This window comes from Coregonus lavaretus, assembly GCF_964263955.1.
Source record: "Coregonus lavaretus genome assembly, chromosome: 8".
NCBI classification, from domain to species: domain Eukaryota; kingdom Metazoa; phylum Chordata; class Actinopteri; order Salmoniformes; family Salmonidae; genus Coregonus; species Coregonus lavaretus.
In genome coordinates this window covers 5,106,010-5,124,672 of record NC_139995.1, presented here as the reverse complement: position 1 = coordinate 5,124,672, position 18,663 = coordinate 5,106,010, and the positions used below count along the sequence as shown (strand labels likewise).

General features: G+C 46.4%; 1 protein-coding gene across 1 annotated transcript in view; it reads right to left on the bottom strand.

Moving 5' to 3' along the window:
• The window catches only part of LOC311133692 (mitogen-activated protein kinase kinase kinase 12-like), a gene marked incomplete at both ends in the record, with an annotated part of 47,210 nt that overhangs the window by 1,087 nt on the left and 27,460 nt on the right, over positions 1 to 18,663 (bottom strand). The window contains 8 exons of the mRNA XM_084167228.1: positions 3,576 to 3,870; positions 4,003 to 4,070; positions 4,278 to 4,561; positions 4,906 to 5,099; positions 5,787 to 6,035; positions 6,335 to 6,472; positions 6,694 to 6,810; positions 13,923 to 14,032. Of these exons, the coding sequence (XP_084023354.1) occupies positions 3,576 to 3,870; positions 4,003 to 4,070; positions 4,278 to 4,561; positions 4,906 to 5,099; positions 5,787 to 6,035; positions 6,335 to 6,472; positions 6,694 to 6,810; positions 13,923 to 14,032 (1,455 nt within the window). The remainder of the gene's footprint in view (positions 1 to 3,575; positions 3,871 to 4,002; positions 4,071 to 4,277; positions 4,562 to 4,905; positions 5,100 to 5,786; positions 6,036 to 6,334; positions 6,473 to 6,693; positions 6,811 to 13,922; positions 14,033 to 18,663) is intronic.

The following is an 18,663-nucleotide window of genomic DNA, read 5'->3' as shown; positions in this document are numbered from 1 at the left end:
ACAACACTCCAACCAACGCTTGGCATTGCGCATGGTGATCTTAGGCTTGTGTGCGGCTGCTCGGGCCATGGAAAGCCATTTCCATGGCCCGAGCATGTTCTTGTGCTGACGTTGCTTCCAGAGGCAGTTTGGAACTCGATAGTGAGTTTTACAACCGAGGACAGACGTTTTTTACACACTTCGCGCTTCTCTGTAGCTCAGCTGGTAGAGCACGGCGCTTGTAACGCCAAGGTAGTGGGTTCGATCCCCGGGACCACCCATACACAAAAAAAATGTATGCACGCATGACTGTAAGTCGCTTTGGATAAAAGCGTCTGCTAAATGGCATATTATTATTATTATTATTATTATTATTTCAGCACTCGGCTGTCCCGTTCTGTGAGCTTGTGTGGTCTACCACTTCGAGGCTGAGCTGTTGTTGCTCCTAGACGTTTCCGCTTCACAGTAACAGCACTTACAGTTGACCGGAGCAGCTCTAGCAGGGCAGAAATGTGACGAACTGACTTGTTGGAAAGGTGGCATCCTATGACGGTGCCACGTTGAATGTCTACTGCCAATGTTTGTCTATGGAGATTGCATGGCTGTGTGCTCGATTTTATACACCTGTCTTCAACGGGTGTGGCTGAAATAGCCAAATCCACTAATTTGAAGGGGTGTCCACATACAGTGCATTCGGAAAGTATTCAGACCCCTTCACTTTTTCTACATTTTTAAAAACATTACAGCCTTATTCAAAAATTGCTTAAATACTTTTTCCCCCCTCATCAATCTACACACAATACCCCATAATGACAAAGTGAAAAAAGTTTTTTCAATTTTGAATACTATTTACATAAGTATTCAGACCCTTTGCTATAGGACTCAAAATTGAGCTCAGGTGCATCCTGTTTACATTGATCATCATTGAGATGTTTCTACAACTTGATTGGAGTCCACCTGTTGTAAATTCAATTGATTGGACATGATTTGGAAAGGCACACACCTGTCTATATAAGGTCCCACAGTTGACAGTGCATGTCAGAGCAAAAACCAAGCCATGAGGTCGAAGGAATTGTCCGTAGAGCTCCGAGACAGGATTGTGTCGAGGCACAGATCTGGGTAAGGGTACCAAGAAAGTTCTGCAGCATTGAAGGTCCCCAAGAACACAGTGGCCTCCAAATGGAAGAAGTTTTGAACCACCAGGAGTCTTCCTAGAGCTGGCCGCCCGGCCAAACTGAGCAATCGGTGGAGAAGGGCCTTGGTCAGAGAGGTGACCAAGAACTTGATGGTCACTCTGTCAGAGCTCCAGAGATCCTCTGTGGAGATGGGAGAACCTTCCAGAAGGACAACCATCTCTGCAGCACTCCACCATTCAGGCCTTTATGGTAGAGTGGCCAGACTGAAGGCACTCCTCAGTAAAAGGCACATGACAGCCCGCTTGGAGTTTGCCAAAAGGCACCTAAAGAACTCTCAGACCATGAGAAACAAGATTCTCTGGTCTGATGAAACCAAGATTGAACTCTTTGGCCTGAATGCCAAGTATCATGTCTGGAGGAAACCAGGCACCGCTCATCACCTGGCCAATACCATCCCTACAGTGAAGCATGGTGGTGGCAGCATCATGCTGTGGTGATGTTTTTCAGCGGCAGGGACTGGGAGACTAGTCAGGATCGAGGGAAAGATGAACGGAGCAAAGTACAGAGAGATCCTGCTCCAGAGCACTCAGGACCTCAGACTGGGGCGAAGGTTCACCTTCCAACAGAAAAACTACCCTAACAACACAGCCAAGACAACGCAGGAGTGGCTTCGGGACAAGTCTCTGAATGTCCTTGAGTGGCCCAGCCAGAGCCCAGACTTGAACCCGATCGTATATCTCTGGAGAGACCTGAAAATAGCTGTGCATCCAACCAGACAGAGGTTGAGACGATCTACAGAGAAGAATTGGAGAAACTCCCCAAATACAGGTGTGCCAAGCTTGTAGCGTCATACCCAAGAAGACTCAAGGCTGTAATCGCTGCCAAAGGTGCCTCAACAAAGTACTGAGTAAAGGGTCTGAATACTTATGTAAATGTGATATTTCAATTGTAAAAAAAACTGTTTTTGCTTTGTCATTATTGGGTATTGTGTGTAGATTGATGAGGGAATATAACAATTTAATCAATTTTAGAATAAGGCTGTAACGTAACAAAATGTGGGAAAAGTCAAGGGTTCTGAATACTTTCCGAATGCACTGTACTTTTGTATATAGAGTGTATATTGTTCAAAACAAGCTGTGAAATCGCATAGCATCAATTTTGACAGCACAAGGTAAATGGACCGTCCTGGGGCACTCAAATGTGCGCTCAGTCAGAACTTCTGGGTCTGCTCTAGCCTCCCTCCTAATGAGTCTCTCGCACCAGAATGCTTTCTTCCGCACATGAGACTAGATCTGCTCTATCAGGTACAGATGGCGTTAAAACAAAGAGCTAATTGTAATTAACTTGGAAATAAATAATCATAACAGTCATTGGAGCCTGGGACCTGATAAACGGGACATCTACATCCAACAAGAGTCCAAGGACAGATGGATACACTTGCTAGAACTTTCTCATTGCGGATGTAGTAGGACAAAAAAGCATGACTGTGGCTAGACAATTTGATTGTTTCCCCCCCACGGTGTTCATCAGGTTCTACTGTAGGTGACAGGGCGGCATGTTGGGTGGACTAAAACAGCATAAATCCGGTGTATCACAAAGCATGATCAAATTAATTAGCCAGCTACAGTAATTTTGAGAAACATTGAAAAATAGTTTGGTAAATGTTTTGGTCAAATTAACCAGTTATCTACCTTTGATAAGTAGTTAGCTAGCTATAGCTAGCTGGTAGCTTGCTATCTAGTTAGCTCCCATGCCAATTTCAAGTCTATCTAAACTAATATCTGACTTACTCGTAAATGTGAAGTTATTTCATAATGAAAGTTAACTGGCTAGCACATCAAGGTTTGTGACATTAGCTATCCCAGTTAGATCATGTGTTTTCACTTATTGCATCTGCATACTTGTTGCGTTCTCCCTGGGGCACTTGTTTGTTCGTGAGCTGGCTGCTCGTTCTATATAATATAATATAATCTGTTCAAAACAGTGGCAGCATGTGCAGCATTGGTCATTTGTTTTTTAACATGCAAAAGTGAAATAGGTGTATTTATGCTGTTGTTCAAATGCACAGATCGCTTTAAATATCTTCTCAAAGAAACTACCAGTATTTCTAAAACTTGCCATATTTCTGTCATGCTGTTTTGTTGACAACTTCAACCACGACCACCCCCACGCCCACCCCCCAGCCAATCAGCGGCCGCCACTGATCCCTACTCAAGAGCAAAATCCAAATGTAGACCTATATTCTGTTATAGTGATGGCAGCCTTAATGATCAGAGCATGCATTATAATGGGGATTCCGTCTCTCATCATTTCTCGGTCGATTATTGCTAAACATAACAGTTCTCATGGTAACCCTACAATAGTTCTAGTTGTCACGGTAACCCTTGGTCATAGCTCTAGTTGTCACGGTACCCCACCTCATAGTTCTACAGTTCCCATAGTAACCCTGTCCCTTCCTACCTCATAGTTCTGCTCTGTGTTGAGGTGGGTCTTGACCTGGCGGATGGTGGCCTCCTCTGATAGGCCTTCAGCTGGGTCAAGGGCAGGGTCGGCAGGGATCTCCGACCCCTGGGACAGAAGGTCGTCGCTCTTGTCGTCCAGGCGTTCATCTGTGTTGGTGCTGACCACGTCCGGCGTGCCACTGTGGGAGTGGTCGCTGGTGTTGCCCTCCTCTCCGTCCGACACGGACACTGCTGACAGGTTCTCAGAGCTGAAGGTAGACAGGGACTGGCACTTGTTGATGCTCACTGGCCGACTGCATGGGGAAGAGAGGAAATAGATGAAATAATGGGGCTCTCAAACTCAGACACAAGCTCTTTTTATCACACCAATAATACACTATAATCTTGACTATATACAGTATAATGTATAAGATGTATATTCTCACCGTCTCCGTGGTAACTCCACCTCACTGTCCACCTCCCCTTCCTCTTCCTCTGAGGACACACCACGTCTCTGGAGGAGACAGGGAAGAGATATGATAAGACTTAGAAAGGGATCAGCTTCATCTTACAACCTTTTTCTCAATTTATTTGGAACATTGTTGGAATATTTTAAAGAAAAGAACCAGCACCGCATGCACTACAGACAATGCATTATTTTCTTATTCGAAACAGCTTTTTCTGGCCCAGCATCTTTATTACAGTACTGTGACAGACCTACCTGTTTGCGTGTGACCTGTTTCCGGTAGAGCAGTGCTGCAGGTGTGAGGTGGCTCCTGGGTGACCTTATGATCCCTGTCTCCTCCTCCTCCTTCTCCTCCCCATCCTGGGGTATTCTCCCTGGGCCTCCCAGCACCGACCTACTTGCTGTCGCCCCCCTCCCACAGGATGAATCTGGGCTACTGGAGAACGGGATGGAGGCCGCCTCCTCGCTGGGGGTGTCACTACGAATTGGGGTCTCTGTCTGATCGTCTGTCCCTCCTCCACCTCGACCTCCTCCTCGACCTGCAAGTCATTCATACCAACCAGCGTCAGTTTCCTTATTTCCTAAATACAGAAGGACTATACACCATAACCCAACATCTACAGTGTATTTAATAACGAATGTCTGTCTGATCATGTCTTGTGTATTATGTCCTGTGACTGAAGTGTTGTATGTGATCTATTATGGATGTGTCCCAAATGGCACACTATTCCCTTTATAGTGCACTACCATAGGTCTCTAGTTAAAAGTAGTGCACTATGTAGGGAATAGGTTGCAATTTGGGACGTAGATAATATGTATGCAATGTATCCCTGTATATTACTAGCAAATTTCCCTATGGGACATTATTATAACTATTCATCACCTCCTCCTCCCAGGCCAGCAGAGGCGCTCTGGCTGCCCCCTCTCTCCAGGCCGGGCTTCTCCTGTCCCCTGTGGCGGCCCTCTGCCTCCAGAGTGGTGGAGATAAGGTCTGGGCTGGACGAGGACATCTTCTTCAGCAGCAGGTCATGTTGGAGACCTCTTAGGGCTGCGCTGGGGTCCAGGTGCTGCTTGCTGCTGGGGGGGAGAATACATCTTTATTGTGGGCCCTGAAGGGCGATTTGGTTGCAGCAAAATTACACCCTGGCTCCATCTCAATGCGTCTTTTTGCGATTCCTCACATTTTTCTCAATTGTATTGGAGGAGAAGGTCCAAGGTCCCTCCCCTCAAACCTTCTTCTTCTTTGACAGAGGTTGCGAGGAATCAAGGAAAGATTAATTGAGATAGAAACACAGACTGGACACATAAAAACAAATGCACACAACTACACATCAAGTAGAGGATAGCTTTCAATATACACTGAGTGTACAAAACATTATTAACTTTCCATGACATAGACTGACCAGGTGAATCCAGGTGAAAGCTAAGATCCCTTATTGGTGTAACTTGTTAAATTCACTTCAATCAGTGTAGATGAAGGGAAAGAGAGGTTAAATAATGATTTTTAAGCCTTGAGACAACTGAGACATGGATTGTGTATGTGTGCCTTTCAGAGGGTGAATGGACAAGACAAAATATTTAAGTGCCTTTGAACGGGTATGGTAGTAGGTGCCAGGCGCACCGGTTTGTGTCAAGAACTGCAACGCTGCTGGGTTTTGATGCCATGACATGACAAATTGTGGCTGTTCTGAGGGCAAATGGGGGGGTGGTGCAACTCAATATTAGGAAGTTGTTCTTAATGTTTTGTACACTCAGTGTAAATACCTGGGTGTGGAGGTGGTGTTGGTGGTGGTCAGTGACATAGTATTAGCCAAGCCCAGGGTAGAGGACAAGGCTGCCTTCAGCCCAGCCAGGTCTCCACTGCTGCCCTTCCCTGCCTTCCTGTAGCGGGGCTTGGCCCGGCGCGACCTCCCCGGGGACGTGGAGCCCTTCTGGGGGCAGGAGGGGATGGTCACCTGGGTCATGGAGGAGTCCAGTTTGGGGAGGATCACCTCTGACTTTAGCAGGTCTGGCCTACTGGAACACACAGTGAGTAAAGTATATAGTTTCTGTACACTGAATCAATAAAGTCAAAGTCAAGTCAAGAGAAATGGATGCAGCTACAGCCTTTCCCTTTGTATCCAAATAAACTATATACATTGAAGGCGCATACTGTGCATGCTTACAACAAGTAATAATACATAATAACTGTATGCCCTATAAGTGTTACATGCTATTTAATCCAAAACACATACAGTATATACAGACAGGGATTGAATATGTGGGATTAGTGAGTGTGAATGGTTCAATGGTTTCCCCCTCCTCAGTCTCACCTCTTGCTGTGAGATGCCAGTTTCTGAGGTACGTTGCGTTTCTTGATGAGTTTCTCCATGGAGTTGGGTGAGCGTTCTTGTCTGGAGCTGTGGTGTTTGATGCATCCTGGGTACTTCTTATCCAGGGACTGCTCCCTCCTGGGAAACACACACACAACATTGTTTGTTTGTTTGTTTGTTCATTCATTCATTCATTCCCTGAACACAACAAACACTATTCATCACAAACGTCTGTATTATGTATTACATTATGTCTGCTATTCCCTCTCCCTCCATGTGTCTTTGGCAGATAACCATGAATGTTGTATACACAGGTGGATATTGATTGTAAGGTGTGCAACAATAAATATGAATATTACTTGAGTAGCTCTTTCTCCTTTAGTTCCAGCTGTAACATGACAGCATTGAGCTCCATGTAGAGATTGTTGGCTCTCTCCAGCTTCCTCTCATAGTGCTCACGGATGTCCAGGGCATGCCTGAGAGGGAGAGAGAGAGAGAAAGAGAATGGAAGGGACGGACAGCGTTATTACACACATTACAGCTAGCTATTCATTTACTGTCTGCAAAGGCGCAATGACCACAATTGGGAGCAACATCATTAACATCAATGGACAGCCATAAGCAACACACACAGAACAGCTTTTGTTGTATGTATGTATGTATGTACAGTTGAAGTCGGAAGTTTACAAACACCTTAGCCAAATACATTTAAACTCAGTTTTTCAAGCTGTTGAAAGGCACAGTCAACTTAGTGTATGTAAACTTCTGACCCACTGGAATTGTGATACAGTGAATTATAAGTGAAATAATCTGTCTGTAAACCATTGTTGGAAAAATTACTTGTGTCATGCACAAAGTAGATGTCCTAACCGACTTGCCAAAACTATAGTTTGTAAACAAGACATTTCTGGAGTGGTTGAAAAACAAGTTTTTTATGACTCAAACCTAAGTGTATGTAAACTTCCGACTTCAACTGTATGTATGTAGCTACGTATATGTGTATGTATGTATGTAGCTATGTAGGTATGTAGCTATATATGTATTGTGGCGTACAGCAGGTCAGCCACTAGGGGGAGACTCGTCGAGGCCTGGTAACAGATGGAGTATACATCACGAGGCGGTGGCTCCATCTGCTGCTATGGGTACAGTCTGGCCCATCGGGCTCAACAGTTCAACGACTGGAGGTTCGTACCCGAAGAGCGACCTTCTGCGCGTCACCAGGGCATGGGTCCTAACCGACGTATCCACCCTCTCCCTCCTCGACAAAGTGGTCCTGGATCGCTTCGTACGGGCGCTGCCCCACGACATGAAGAGGGCAGCGAACCTATGAGCGCCCCAGACCTTGGAGGGCCTCCTGGAAGCAGTGGAGACGCATCAGAACACTCAGGCCCTACTGAGGGGGAGCCGGGACGAGTCGGCGACCTGTGCGAGGGGACGGAAGGACAACCCCACCGCGGTGTACCCCGAACCGACAGTCGGCAGGGCCAAGGGACCGCAAACCCGTGGAGAGACGGCTGGGGCATGGCCGACCCGCCACCGACGACCCCAGGTAGATGGAGACCAATGGAGGTGTTTTGAGTGTGGTGCCCGGGGGCACATGGCCTGGAATTGCCCTGTTCGATAGGAGTCGATGCCATCAGCTAGCACCGGAGGCCAGGTGGGTCACGCCGTGAACTATGTCACCTCCTGTTGGGCGCACCATGAATCAACTGCACCCATGGTCCCGGTGAAGGTTGACGGACACGACACGGAAGCGCTATTTGACTCCGGAAGCATGGTTATGCTCGTAACCACGAGCCTGCTGTACCAGGAGACCGAATGGGGTAGGGAGATGTCCATTTCCTGTGTTCACGGTGACAAAAAGCGGTATCCCGCCGTATGGACCAACATCGTGACACCACAAGGGAGCTGCCAGATGATGGTGGGTGCAGTACCAGAGCTGCCGGTACCTATCCTAGTGGGACGGGATTGTCCGCTGTTCACGGCCCTATGGTGGCACGAGTTGAAAAAAAATACGAGCCGGCCAAAGAAGAGAGCGGGACGACCCCTCGCCAGTGCGGCCAGGCACCACCAGTTAACCAACCTGACTCTACGGGTCCGGAGTCGGAGGGGGAGGGGGAGCCGGAACCCGAACCCCCTGGGGAACCACTGGAGGAGGAGCCAAGCCTCCCCCTTCTCGATTTCGAGGGGCCAGTCGAGACCCCCGTTGGGGGCCAACTGAGGGGACAATTCGGGACGGCCCAGTGGGAGGATCCGAAATTGAAAGCTGCCGCAGCCCAAGTGATAGCGGTGGATGGACAGCTACTTCCGGGGGTGAGTGACTGGCGATACCCCCATTTCCAAATTAAGAATAACCTTTTGTATCAGGTGTCGTGCCAACAGGGGGAACTTCGAGAGGTATTGTTGCCGCCCCGACGGTACGTAGGAACCGTTCTTCAGCTGGCCCACACCCACCTGTTGGGAGTGCACCTGGGAATGGAGAAGACCCGGGAACGGGTCACCGCCCGGTTCCACTGGACCGGGATGAGGAGGGCCGTGGAAGTGGAGGCTATGCTGAGGATGGGGGTCGTTGAAGAGTCCCACAGTGCATGGTGCATCCCCATCGTGTTGGTGCCCAAACCGGATGGTAGCCTCCGGTTCTGTAATGATTTTTGGGGTGTGAACGACATAAGCATATTCGACGCCTACCCCATGCCGAGGGTAGACGAGCTAATCGACCGATTGGGAAAGGCCCGGTACATCAGCACCCTTGACCTGACCAAAGGATATTGGCAGGTACCATTGGCAGTCTCCTCCCGGGAGAAGATGGCGTTCTCGACACCAGACGGTCTATACCAGGACCGGGTGCTCCCGTTCGGTCTCCACGGAGCCCCCCTCCCCCCACATTCCAGCGACTGATGAACAGAGTGCTTCGACCCCACCAGCAGTACGCAGCGGCCTATCTGGATGATATCATCATCCACAGCCAAGGTTGGGAGGAGCACCTGACGCGCCTCCAGGCGGTGCTGGACGCGCTCAGACAAGCTGGGTTGACCGCAAACCCCAAGAAATGCAAGCTAGGGTTCTAGGAGGTGGAGTACCTGGTGTATTTGATTGGACGGGGGGACGTCAAGCCCCAGGAGAGGAAGGTTCACGCGGTACGTGACTGGCCCGTTCCACGCACCAAGACACAGGTCAAGTTCTTCCTGGGACTGGCAAGTTACTATAGCCGGTTTATCCCCAACATTGCGGCTATAGCTTCCCCCCTCACCGATCTAACCAGGGGACTAGGGGCCGTTCTGTCCCAGATACATGATGGGGAGGAGCACCCCATCATGTAAATCATCCGAAAGCTGATACCAAGAGCAAAAAAAAATACTCAATTGTTGAGAAAGAGTGTCTGGCGGTGAAGTGGGCGCTAGACACTCTCAAGTATTTCCTGTTAGGTACCCACTTCACCCTGGTCACAGTGAAGACACATACGATCGGGTCACCAGGTGGTTCTTGTCCCTTCAACTCTTCTCTTTTTCTGTTGTGCACAGGTCAGGGGTGAAGCATGGAAACGCGGATGCCCTATCGAGAAGGGAGACAGATGTTGCACAGATGACCGCCCCCTCCCCGACAGAGCTAAAGGGGGGGGGGGGGGGGGGGGGGGGGTGTACAGCAGGTCAGTCACCAGGGGGAGATTCGTCGAGGCCTGGTAACAGATGGAGTATACATCACGAGGCGGTGGCTCCATCTGCTGGACGTGCCAGGTCTCGACGGGCTCCCCGGACAGGACTAATTGGGGCTGATTGGGAGCTGGTGAGTAATTAAGGGCGGATTGCTCACCAGCTGTGCAAGGCCCATAAAGCTGACAGAAGGGCAGCACATGAGGGAGGACTGGGGGAAGTAAGGTAACTTCTGTGTAGTTGGAGACGGTATCCTGGAGAGGGTCTCATGGGGGAGACCTAACCTTTTCTTTTGATTATTTTATTAATAAACACCCTTGAAACCGAGCTAATCATACTCTGTCCGTGTCTGATCTGTGTAAACGTCTTGACCCAACCCCCTGATCTGCCACAGTATGTATGTATGTATCTACGGTGACTTCGGAAAGTATTCAGATCCCTTGACTTTTTCCACATTTTGGTAGGTTACAGCCTTATTCTAAAATTGATTCATCAATCTGCACACAATACCCCATAATGACGAAGCAAAAACAGGTTTTTAGAACTTTTTGCTAAAAACTGAAATATTACATTTACATAAGTATTCAGATCCTTTACTCAGTACTTTGTTGAACCACCTTTGGCAGCGATTACAGCCTCGAGTCTTCTTAGGTATGACGCTACAAGCTTGGCACACCTGTATTTGGGGAGTTTCTCACATTCTTCTCTGCAGATCCTCTCAAGCTCTGTCAGATTGGATGGGGAGCGTTGCTGCACAGCTATTTTCAGGTATCTTCAGAGATGTTCGATCTGGTTCAAGTCCGGGCTCTGGCTGGGCCACTCAAGGACATTCAGAGACTTGTCCGGAAGCCACTCCTGCATTGTCTTAGCTGTGTACTTAGGGTCGTTGTCCTGTTGGAAGGTGAACCTTTGCCCCAGTCTGAGGTCCTGAGCGCTCTGGAGCAGGTTTTCATCAAGGATCTCTCCCTCGATTCTGACTAGTCTCCCAGATCCTGCCGCTGAAAAACATCCCCACAGTATGATGCTACCACCACCATGCTTCACCGTAGGGATGGTGCCAGGTTTCCTCCAGACGTGACGCTTAGCATTTAGGCCAAAGAGTTCAATTTTGGTTTCATCTGACCAGAGAATCTTGTTTCTCATGGTCTGAGAGTCCTTTAAGTGCTCATTGGCAAACTCGAAGCGGGCTGTCATGTTCCTTTTACTGAGGAGTGGCTTATGCCTGGAGTGCTGCAGAGATGGTTGTCCTTCTGGAAGGTTCCCCCATCTCCACAGAGGTATTCTGGAGCTCTGTCAGAGTGACCATCGGGTTCTTGGTCACTTCCCTGACCAAGGCCCTTCTCCCCCGATTGCTCAGTTTGGAAGAGTCTTGGTGTTTCCAAACTTATTCCATTTAAGAATGATGGAGGCTACTGTGTTCTTGGGGACCTTCAATGCTGCAGAAATGTTTTGGTACCCTTCCCCAGATCTGTGCCTCGACACAATCCTCTCTCGGAGCTCTACGGACAATTCCTTCGACCTCATGGCTTGGTTTTTGCTCTGATATGAACTGTTAACTGTGAGACCTTATATATACAGGTGTGTGCCCTTCCAAATACTGTCCAATCAATTGAATTTACCACAGGTGGACTCCAATCAAGCTGTAGAAACATCTCAAGGATGATCAATGGAAACAGGATGCACCTGAGCTCAATTATGAGTCTCGTAGCAAAGGGTCTGAATACTTATGTAAATAAGGTATTTCAGTTTTTCATTTTTAATACATTTGCTAAAATGTTAAAAACCTGTTTTCGCTTTGTCATTATGGGGTATTGTGTGTAGATTGATGAGGAAAAATATTTATTTAATCAATTTGAGAATAAGGCTGTAATGTAACAAAATGTGGAAAAAGTCAAAAGTTCTGAATACTTTGCGAATGCACTATATGTATGTATGTATGTATGTATGTATGTATGTATGTATGTATGTATGTATGTATGTAGCAATGTATGTATGTAGCTATGTATGTATGTTTGTATGTACAGTGGGGAAAAAAGTATTTAGTCAGCCACCAATTGTGCAAGTTCTCCCACTTAAAAAGATGAGAGAGGCCTGTAATTTTCATCATAGGTACACGTCAACTATGACAGACAAAATGAGAATTATCTTTCCAGAAAATCACATTGTAGGATTTTTTATGAATTTATTTGCAAATTATGGTGGAAAATAAGTATTTGGTCAATAATAAAAGTTTCTCAATACTTTGTTATATACCCTTTGTTGGCAATGACACAGGTCAAACGTTTTCTGTAAGTCTTCACAAGGTTTTCACACATTGTTGCTGGTATTTTGGCCCATTCCTCCATGCAGATCTCCTCTAGAGCAGTGATGTTTTGGGGCTGTCGCTGGGCAACACAGACTTTCAACTCTCTCCAAAGATTTTCTATGGGGTTGAGATCTGGAGACTGGCTAGGCCACTCCAGGACCTTGAAATGCTTCTTACGAAGCCACTCCTTCGTTGCCCGGGTGGTGTGTTTGGGATCATTGTCATGCTGAAAGACCAGCCACGTTTCATCTTCAATGCCCTTGCTGATGGAAGGAGGTTTTCACTCAAAATCTCACGATACATGGCCCCATTCATTCTTTCCTTTACACGGATCAGTCGTCCTGGTCCCTTTGCAGAAAAACAGCCCCAAAGCATGATGTTTCCACCCCCATGCTTCACAGTAGGTATGGTGTTCTTTGGATGCAACTCAGCATTCTTTGTCCTCCAAACACGACGAGTTGAGTTTTTACCAAAAAGTTCTATTTTGGTTTCATCTGACCATATGACATTCTCCCAATCCTCTTCTGGATCATCCAAATGCACTCTAGCAAACTTCAGACGGGCCTGGACATGTACTGGCTTAAGCAGGGGGACACGTCTGGCACTGCAGGATTTGAGTCCCTGGCGGCGTAGTGTGTTACTGATGGTAGGCTTTGTTACTTTGGTCCCAGCTCTCTGCAGGACATTCACTAGGTCCACCCGTGTGGTTCTGGGATTTTTGCTCACCGTTCTTGTGATCATTTTGAACCCACGGGGTGAGATCTTGCGTGGAGCCCCAGATCGAGGGAGATTATCAGTGGTCTTGTATGTCTTCCATTTCCTAATAATTGCTCCCACAGTTGATTTCTTCAAACCAAGCTGCTTACCTATTGCTGATTCAGTCTTCCCAGCCTGGTGCAGGTCTACAATTTTGTTTCTGGTGTCCTTTGACAGCTCTTTGGTCTTGGCCATAGTGGAGTTTGGAGTGTGACTGTTTGAGGTTGTGGACAGCTGACTTTTATACTGATAACAAGTTCAAACAGGTGCCATTAATACAGGTAACGAGTGGAGGACAGAGGAGCCTCTGAAAGAAGAAGTTACAGGTCTGTGAGAGCCAGAAATCTTGTTTGTTTGTAGGTGACCAAATACTTATTTTCCACCATAATTTGCAAATAAATTCATTGAAAATCCTACAATGTGATTTTCTGGATTTATTTCTCTCTCAATTTGTCTGTCATAGTTGACATGTACCTATGATGAAAATTACAGGCCTCTCTCATCTTTTTAAGTGGGAGAACTTGCACAATTGGTGGCTGACTAAATACTTTTTTCCCCCACTGTATGTATCTATTGTAGGATTATTACTGTATGTTCATTCCCTTGCCTTCTCACTCACTCACTCACTCACATTTACATTTACATTTTAGTCATTTAGCAGACGCTCTTATCCAGAGCGACTTACAGGAGCAATTAGGGTTAAGTGCCTTGCTCAAGGGCACGTCGACAGATTTTTTTCACCTAGTCGGCTTGGGGATTAGAACCAGCGACCTTTCGGTTACTGGCACAACGCTCTTTACCACTAAGCCACACTCACTCACTCACTCACTCACTCACTCAAATATTCATTCATCCATCCATAATACTCTCCCTGTACCTGAGCTCCTCTTTGCGTCGTATGATCATCTCCTCGTCCAATCTGTGTATACACGTCCCCTCAGACTTGATCTTTTCAAAGTGCTGCTTCACCTCCTCTCGCCACTCCGCCTGCACAACAGACACAGCAACAGACCATGTGTCAGTTAAAACTCAGCAACACAGACCATAGTATCTCAGTCATAACAGTCAGACAGACAGCAGCATAGACATACCATGTGTCAGTCAATACAACAATCCATGGCACAGAGCATCTCAACTGTGCTCAGTAAACAGTGAAAACATTCTGAAAGGACACAGTGGACATTTTCCTGCCTGTGTATCATTCTGACCTGTCCCTCTAGCTGCTGTCTGTCTGTTTTTACAAGGACAGAAAGGTTTTAAGGAGAGAGAGCGAGAGAGAGAAAGTGAGTGAGTGTGTGTGTGCTCGCGTGCATGTCCGTCCATCACGGTCCCTCTGTGTGTGTGTGTGTGTGTGTGTGTGTGTGTGGCTCTTGTTATTAAGCTAATGCAGCCATCCCTCATTCCTCTATGTCCCTCCCTGCCTCTCATCTTCTCCCCTTCTCTCTGCCTTTCCTCCCCTCTTGCCTGCCTCCTCCTCCCTCCCTCCCATCCTTCCTGCCTCTCCTCTCCCCCCCTAACCTGCCCCTCCTCCCCGCCTCTCCTCCCCTCCTCCTTGCTTCTCCTCCCATCCCCTCCTCCCTTTCTCTCCTCCCTGTCTCTTCTCCCTGCCTCTCCACCCCTCCTCCCACCCCCCCTCTTCTCACTGCCTTTCCTCCTCTCCCCTCCTCCCTGCCTCTTCTCCCCTGCCCCTCCTCTCCATCTCTCCTCCCCGCTTCCCTTCTTCTCCTCCCTGCCTCTCCTCCCTGCCTCTCCTCCCTGCCTCTTGTCCCCATTAAAACAATCGGAGATTAGCTATGGCATAAGGACTCAAACGCATTGATCTTTTCGTCTTTGACGAAAATAAGAGATAACATTACTAGCTAGAAAGCTAGCTAGCTGTCAGTGCCCTCCATATAGATCCTATTAAATTACAAGAAGGGCTATGTCATCAATCCTCAAAGTAACAGAATGGGGTGAAAATGGCAGCCATAATGGTCAGGGAAAATTCAAACCAGTCTAATTGGAATTAATGGCAGTAGATGCATAATCCTGATTTTACTTATGCAGGAAAATAAAAGTAAGGCATGTGATATCAGAAATTGTGCAATTTAATTATTGTCAAGCTCAAATATTGTCATGTAATTATAAATACAGTTTATATGGGTTTGAAAAACATTTTCTGTATAAATAATAGCCTCTAAAATGTAGGCCCATGTACACAGACCATAAATGTCAACATTTGTGTTTTCTCGGAAAGCTGTGAGTGCTATTATATGATACAATATCAGTACTTGTTGCATTAACAACTTGTCTAAGTCCTATCATCAACTGATTTCAGCCATTGTATAGCTGTGGCTTTACTGCATTGTTTGAATGGAATGTTGTCATATTGGCAGTTAATTAGAACAATCAATGGACTAATTCCTCTAAAACTGTCTGGCTAGCTAGCTAACAAACATACAGTGCAGACATATTCTTCAAATTCATTATTTTACACAATATCTTATCACCAACACCCTGACCAAAATGGCTGACTTGTGTCCCATCATAAGAAGGTTCATGTCCATTCTAAATAGTATTCAATGTCCTAATTCTATGGTGCCCTCCATATCAGCTAGCTATCAGTGTCAGTGCCCTCTCCTCCCTATTTGTTGTTGTTTCTCTCCACTCCAAGTGGAATTCCCAACAATGATATGTGTGCACACCCCCAATTCAGGCATATCTATTAGTAGCCCCCATCATTCTTCGGTGGCTGAACTAAAATAAGCATTTCTGCTGTAAGACAGGAATTATATCGAAATACGGGCGACATTGCCCTCTGGTTTAAGGTTTATGACATAAGCGTCCTGTTTACATTGATCATCCTTGAGATGTTTCTACAGCTTGATTGGAGTCCACCTGTGACAAATTCAATTGATTGGACAATATTTGGAAGGGCACACACCTGTCTATATAAGGTCTCACAGTTAACAGTGTATCTCTATGGGTACAGTAGAGCAGTGGTTTCCAAACTGTGGGTTGGTGCATTACAAAAAAGTATAATTATTATTTGAATATACAGTGCGTTCGGAAAGTATTTATAACCCTTGACCTTTCCCACATTATGTTACGTTACAGCCTTATTCTAAAATGGATTAAATTATATTTTTCCCTCATCAATCTACACACAATACCCCGTAATGACGAAGCGAAAACAGGTTTTTATAAATCTGTGCAAATGTATTGAAAATAAAAAAACATAAATACCATATTTACATAAGTATTCAGACCCTTTGCTATGAGACTTTAAATTGAGCTCAGTTGCGTCCTGTTTACATTGATCATCCTTGAGATGTTTCTACAGCTTGATTGGAGTCCACCTGTGACAAATTCAATTGATTGGACAAGATTTGGAAGGGCACACACCTGTCTATATAAGGTCTCACAGTTAACAGTGCATATCAGAGCAAAAACCAAGCCAAGAGGTCAAAGGAATTGTCCGTAGAGCTCTGAGACAGGATTGTGTCGAGGCACAGATCTGGGGAAGGGTACCAAAACATTTCTGCAGCATTGAAGGTCCCCAAGAACACAGTGGCCTCCATCATTCTTAAATGGAAGAAGTTTGGAAACACCAATAATCTTCCTAGAGCTGGCCACCTGGCCAAACTGAGCAATCGGGGGAGAAGGGCCTTGGTCATGGAGGTGACCAAGAACCCGATAGTCACTCTGACAGAGCTCCAGAGTTCCTCTCTGGAGATGGGAGAACCTTCCAGAAGGACAACCATCTCTTCAGCACTCCACCAATCAGGCCTTTATGGTAGAGTGGCCAGACGGAAGCCACTCCTCAGTAAAATGCACATGACAGCCCGCCATGAGAAACAAGATTCTCTGGTCTGATGAAACCAAGGTTGAACTCTTTTGCCTGAATGTCAAGTGACACGTCTGGAGGAAAGATGGCACCATCCCTACAGTGAAGCATGGTGGTGGCAGCATCATGCTGTGGGGATGTTTTTCAGCAGCAGGGACTGGGAGACTAGTCAGGATCGAGGGTGAGATGAACAGAGCAAAGTACAGAGAGATACGTGATGAAAACCTCAGACTGGGGCGAAGGTTCACCTTCCAACAGGACAACAACTCTAAGCACACAGCCAAGACAACGCAGGAGTGGCTTCGGGGGAAGTCACTGAATGTCCTTGAGTGGCCCAGCCAGAGCCCGGACTTGAACCCGACCTAACATCTCTGGAGAGACCTGAAAATAGCTGTGCAGCAACGCTCCCCATCCAACCTCTCAGAGCTTGAGAGGATCTGCAGAGAAGAATGGGAGAAAGACCCCAAATCAAATGATGCAATGCAAATAGTCTGGGTAGCCATTTGATTAGATGTTCAGGAGTCTGATGGCTTGTGGGTAGAAGCTGTTTAGAAGCCTCTTGGACCTAGACTTGGCGCTCCGGTATCGCTTGCCGTGGGGTAGCAGAGAGAACAGTCTATTACTAGGGTGGCTGGAGTCTTTGACAATTTTTAGGGCCTTCCTCTGACCTGATATAGAGGTCCTGGATGGCAGGAAGCATGGCCCAAGTGATGTACTGGGGCATACGCACTACCCTCTTTAGTGCCTTGCGGTCGGAGGCCGAGCAGTTGCCATACCAGGCAGTGATACAACCAGTCAGGATGCTCTCGATGGTGCAGCTGTAGAACCTTTTGAGGATCTGAGGACCCATGCCAAATATTTTCAGTCTCCTTAGGGGGAATAGGTTTTGTCGTGCCCTCTTCACGACTGTCTTGGTGTGCTTGGACCATGTTCGTTTGTTGGGGATGTGGACACCAAGGAACTTGAAGCTCTCAACCTGCTCCACTACAGCCCCGTCGATGAGAATGGGGGCGTGCTCGGTCCTCTTATTTTTCCTGTAGTCCACAATCATCTCCTTTACCAAGCTTGTAGCGTCATACCCAAGAAGACTCGAGGCTATAATCGCTGCCAAAGATGCTTCAACAAAATAATAATAATAATAATATGCCATTTAGCAGACGCTTTTATCCAAAGCGACTTACAGTCATGCGTGCATAAATTTTTACGTATGGGTGGTCCCGGGGATCGAACCCACTACCCTGGCGTTACAAGCGCCATGCTCTACCAATTGAGCTACAGAGGACCACAAAATACTGAGTAAAGGGTCTGAATACTTTTGTAAATGTGTTATTTCAGTTTTTTATTTAAAAAAAACCTGTTTTTGCTTTGTCATTATGGGGTATTGTGTGTAGATTGATGACAAAAAAAAACAATTTAATCAATTTTAGAATAAGGCTGTAACATAATAAAATGTGGAAAAAGTCAAGGGGTCTGAAAACTTTCTGAATGTACTGTATATATATATATATATATATATATATATACACACTACCGGTCAAAAGTTTTAGAACACCTACTTATTCAAAGGTTTTTCTTTATTTTTACTATTTTCTACATTGTAGAATAATAGTGAAGACATCAAAACTATGAAATAACACATATGGAATCATGTAGTAACCAAAAAAGTGTTAAACAAATCAAAATATATTTTATATTTGAGATTCTTTAAATAGCCACCCTCTGCCTTGATGACAGCTTTGCACACTCTTGGCATTCTCTCAACCAGCTTCACCTGGAATGCTTTTCCAACAGT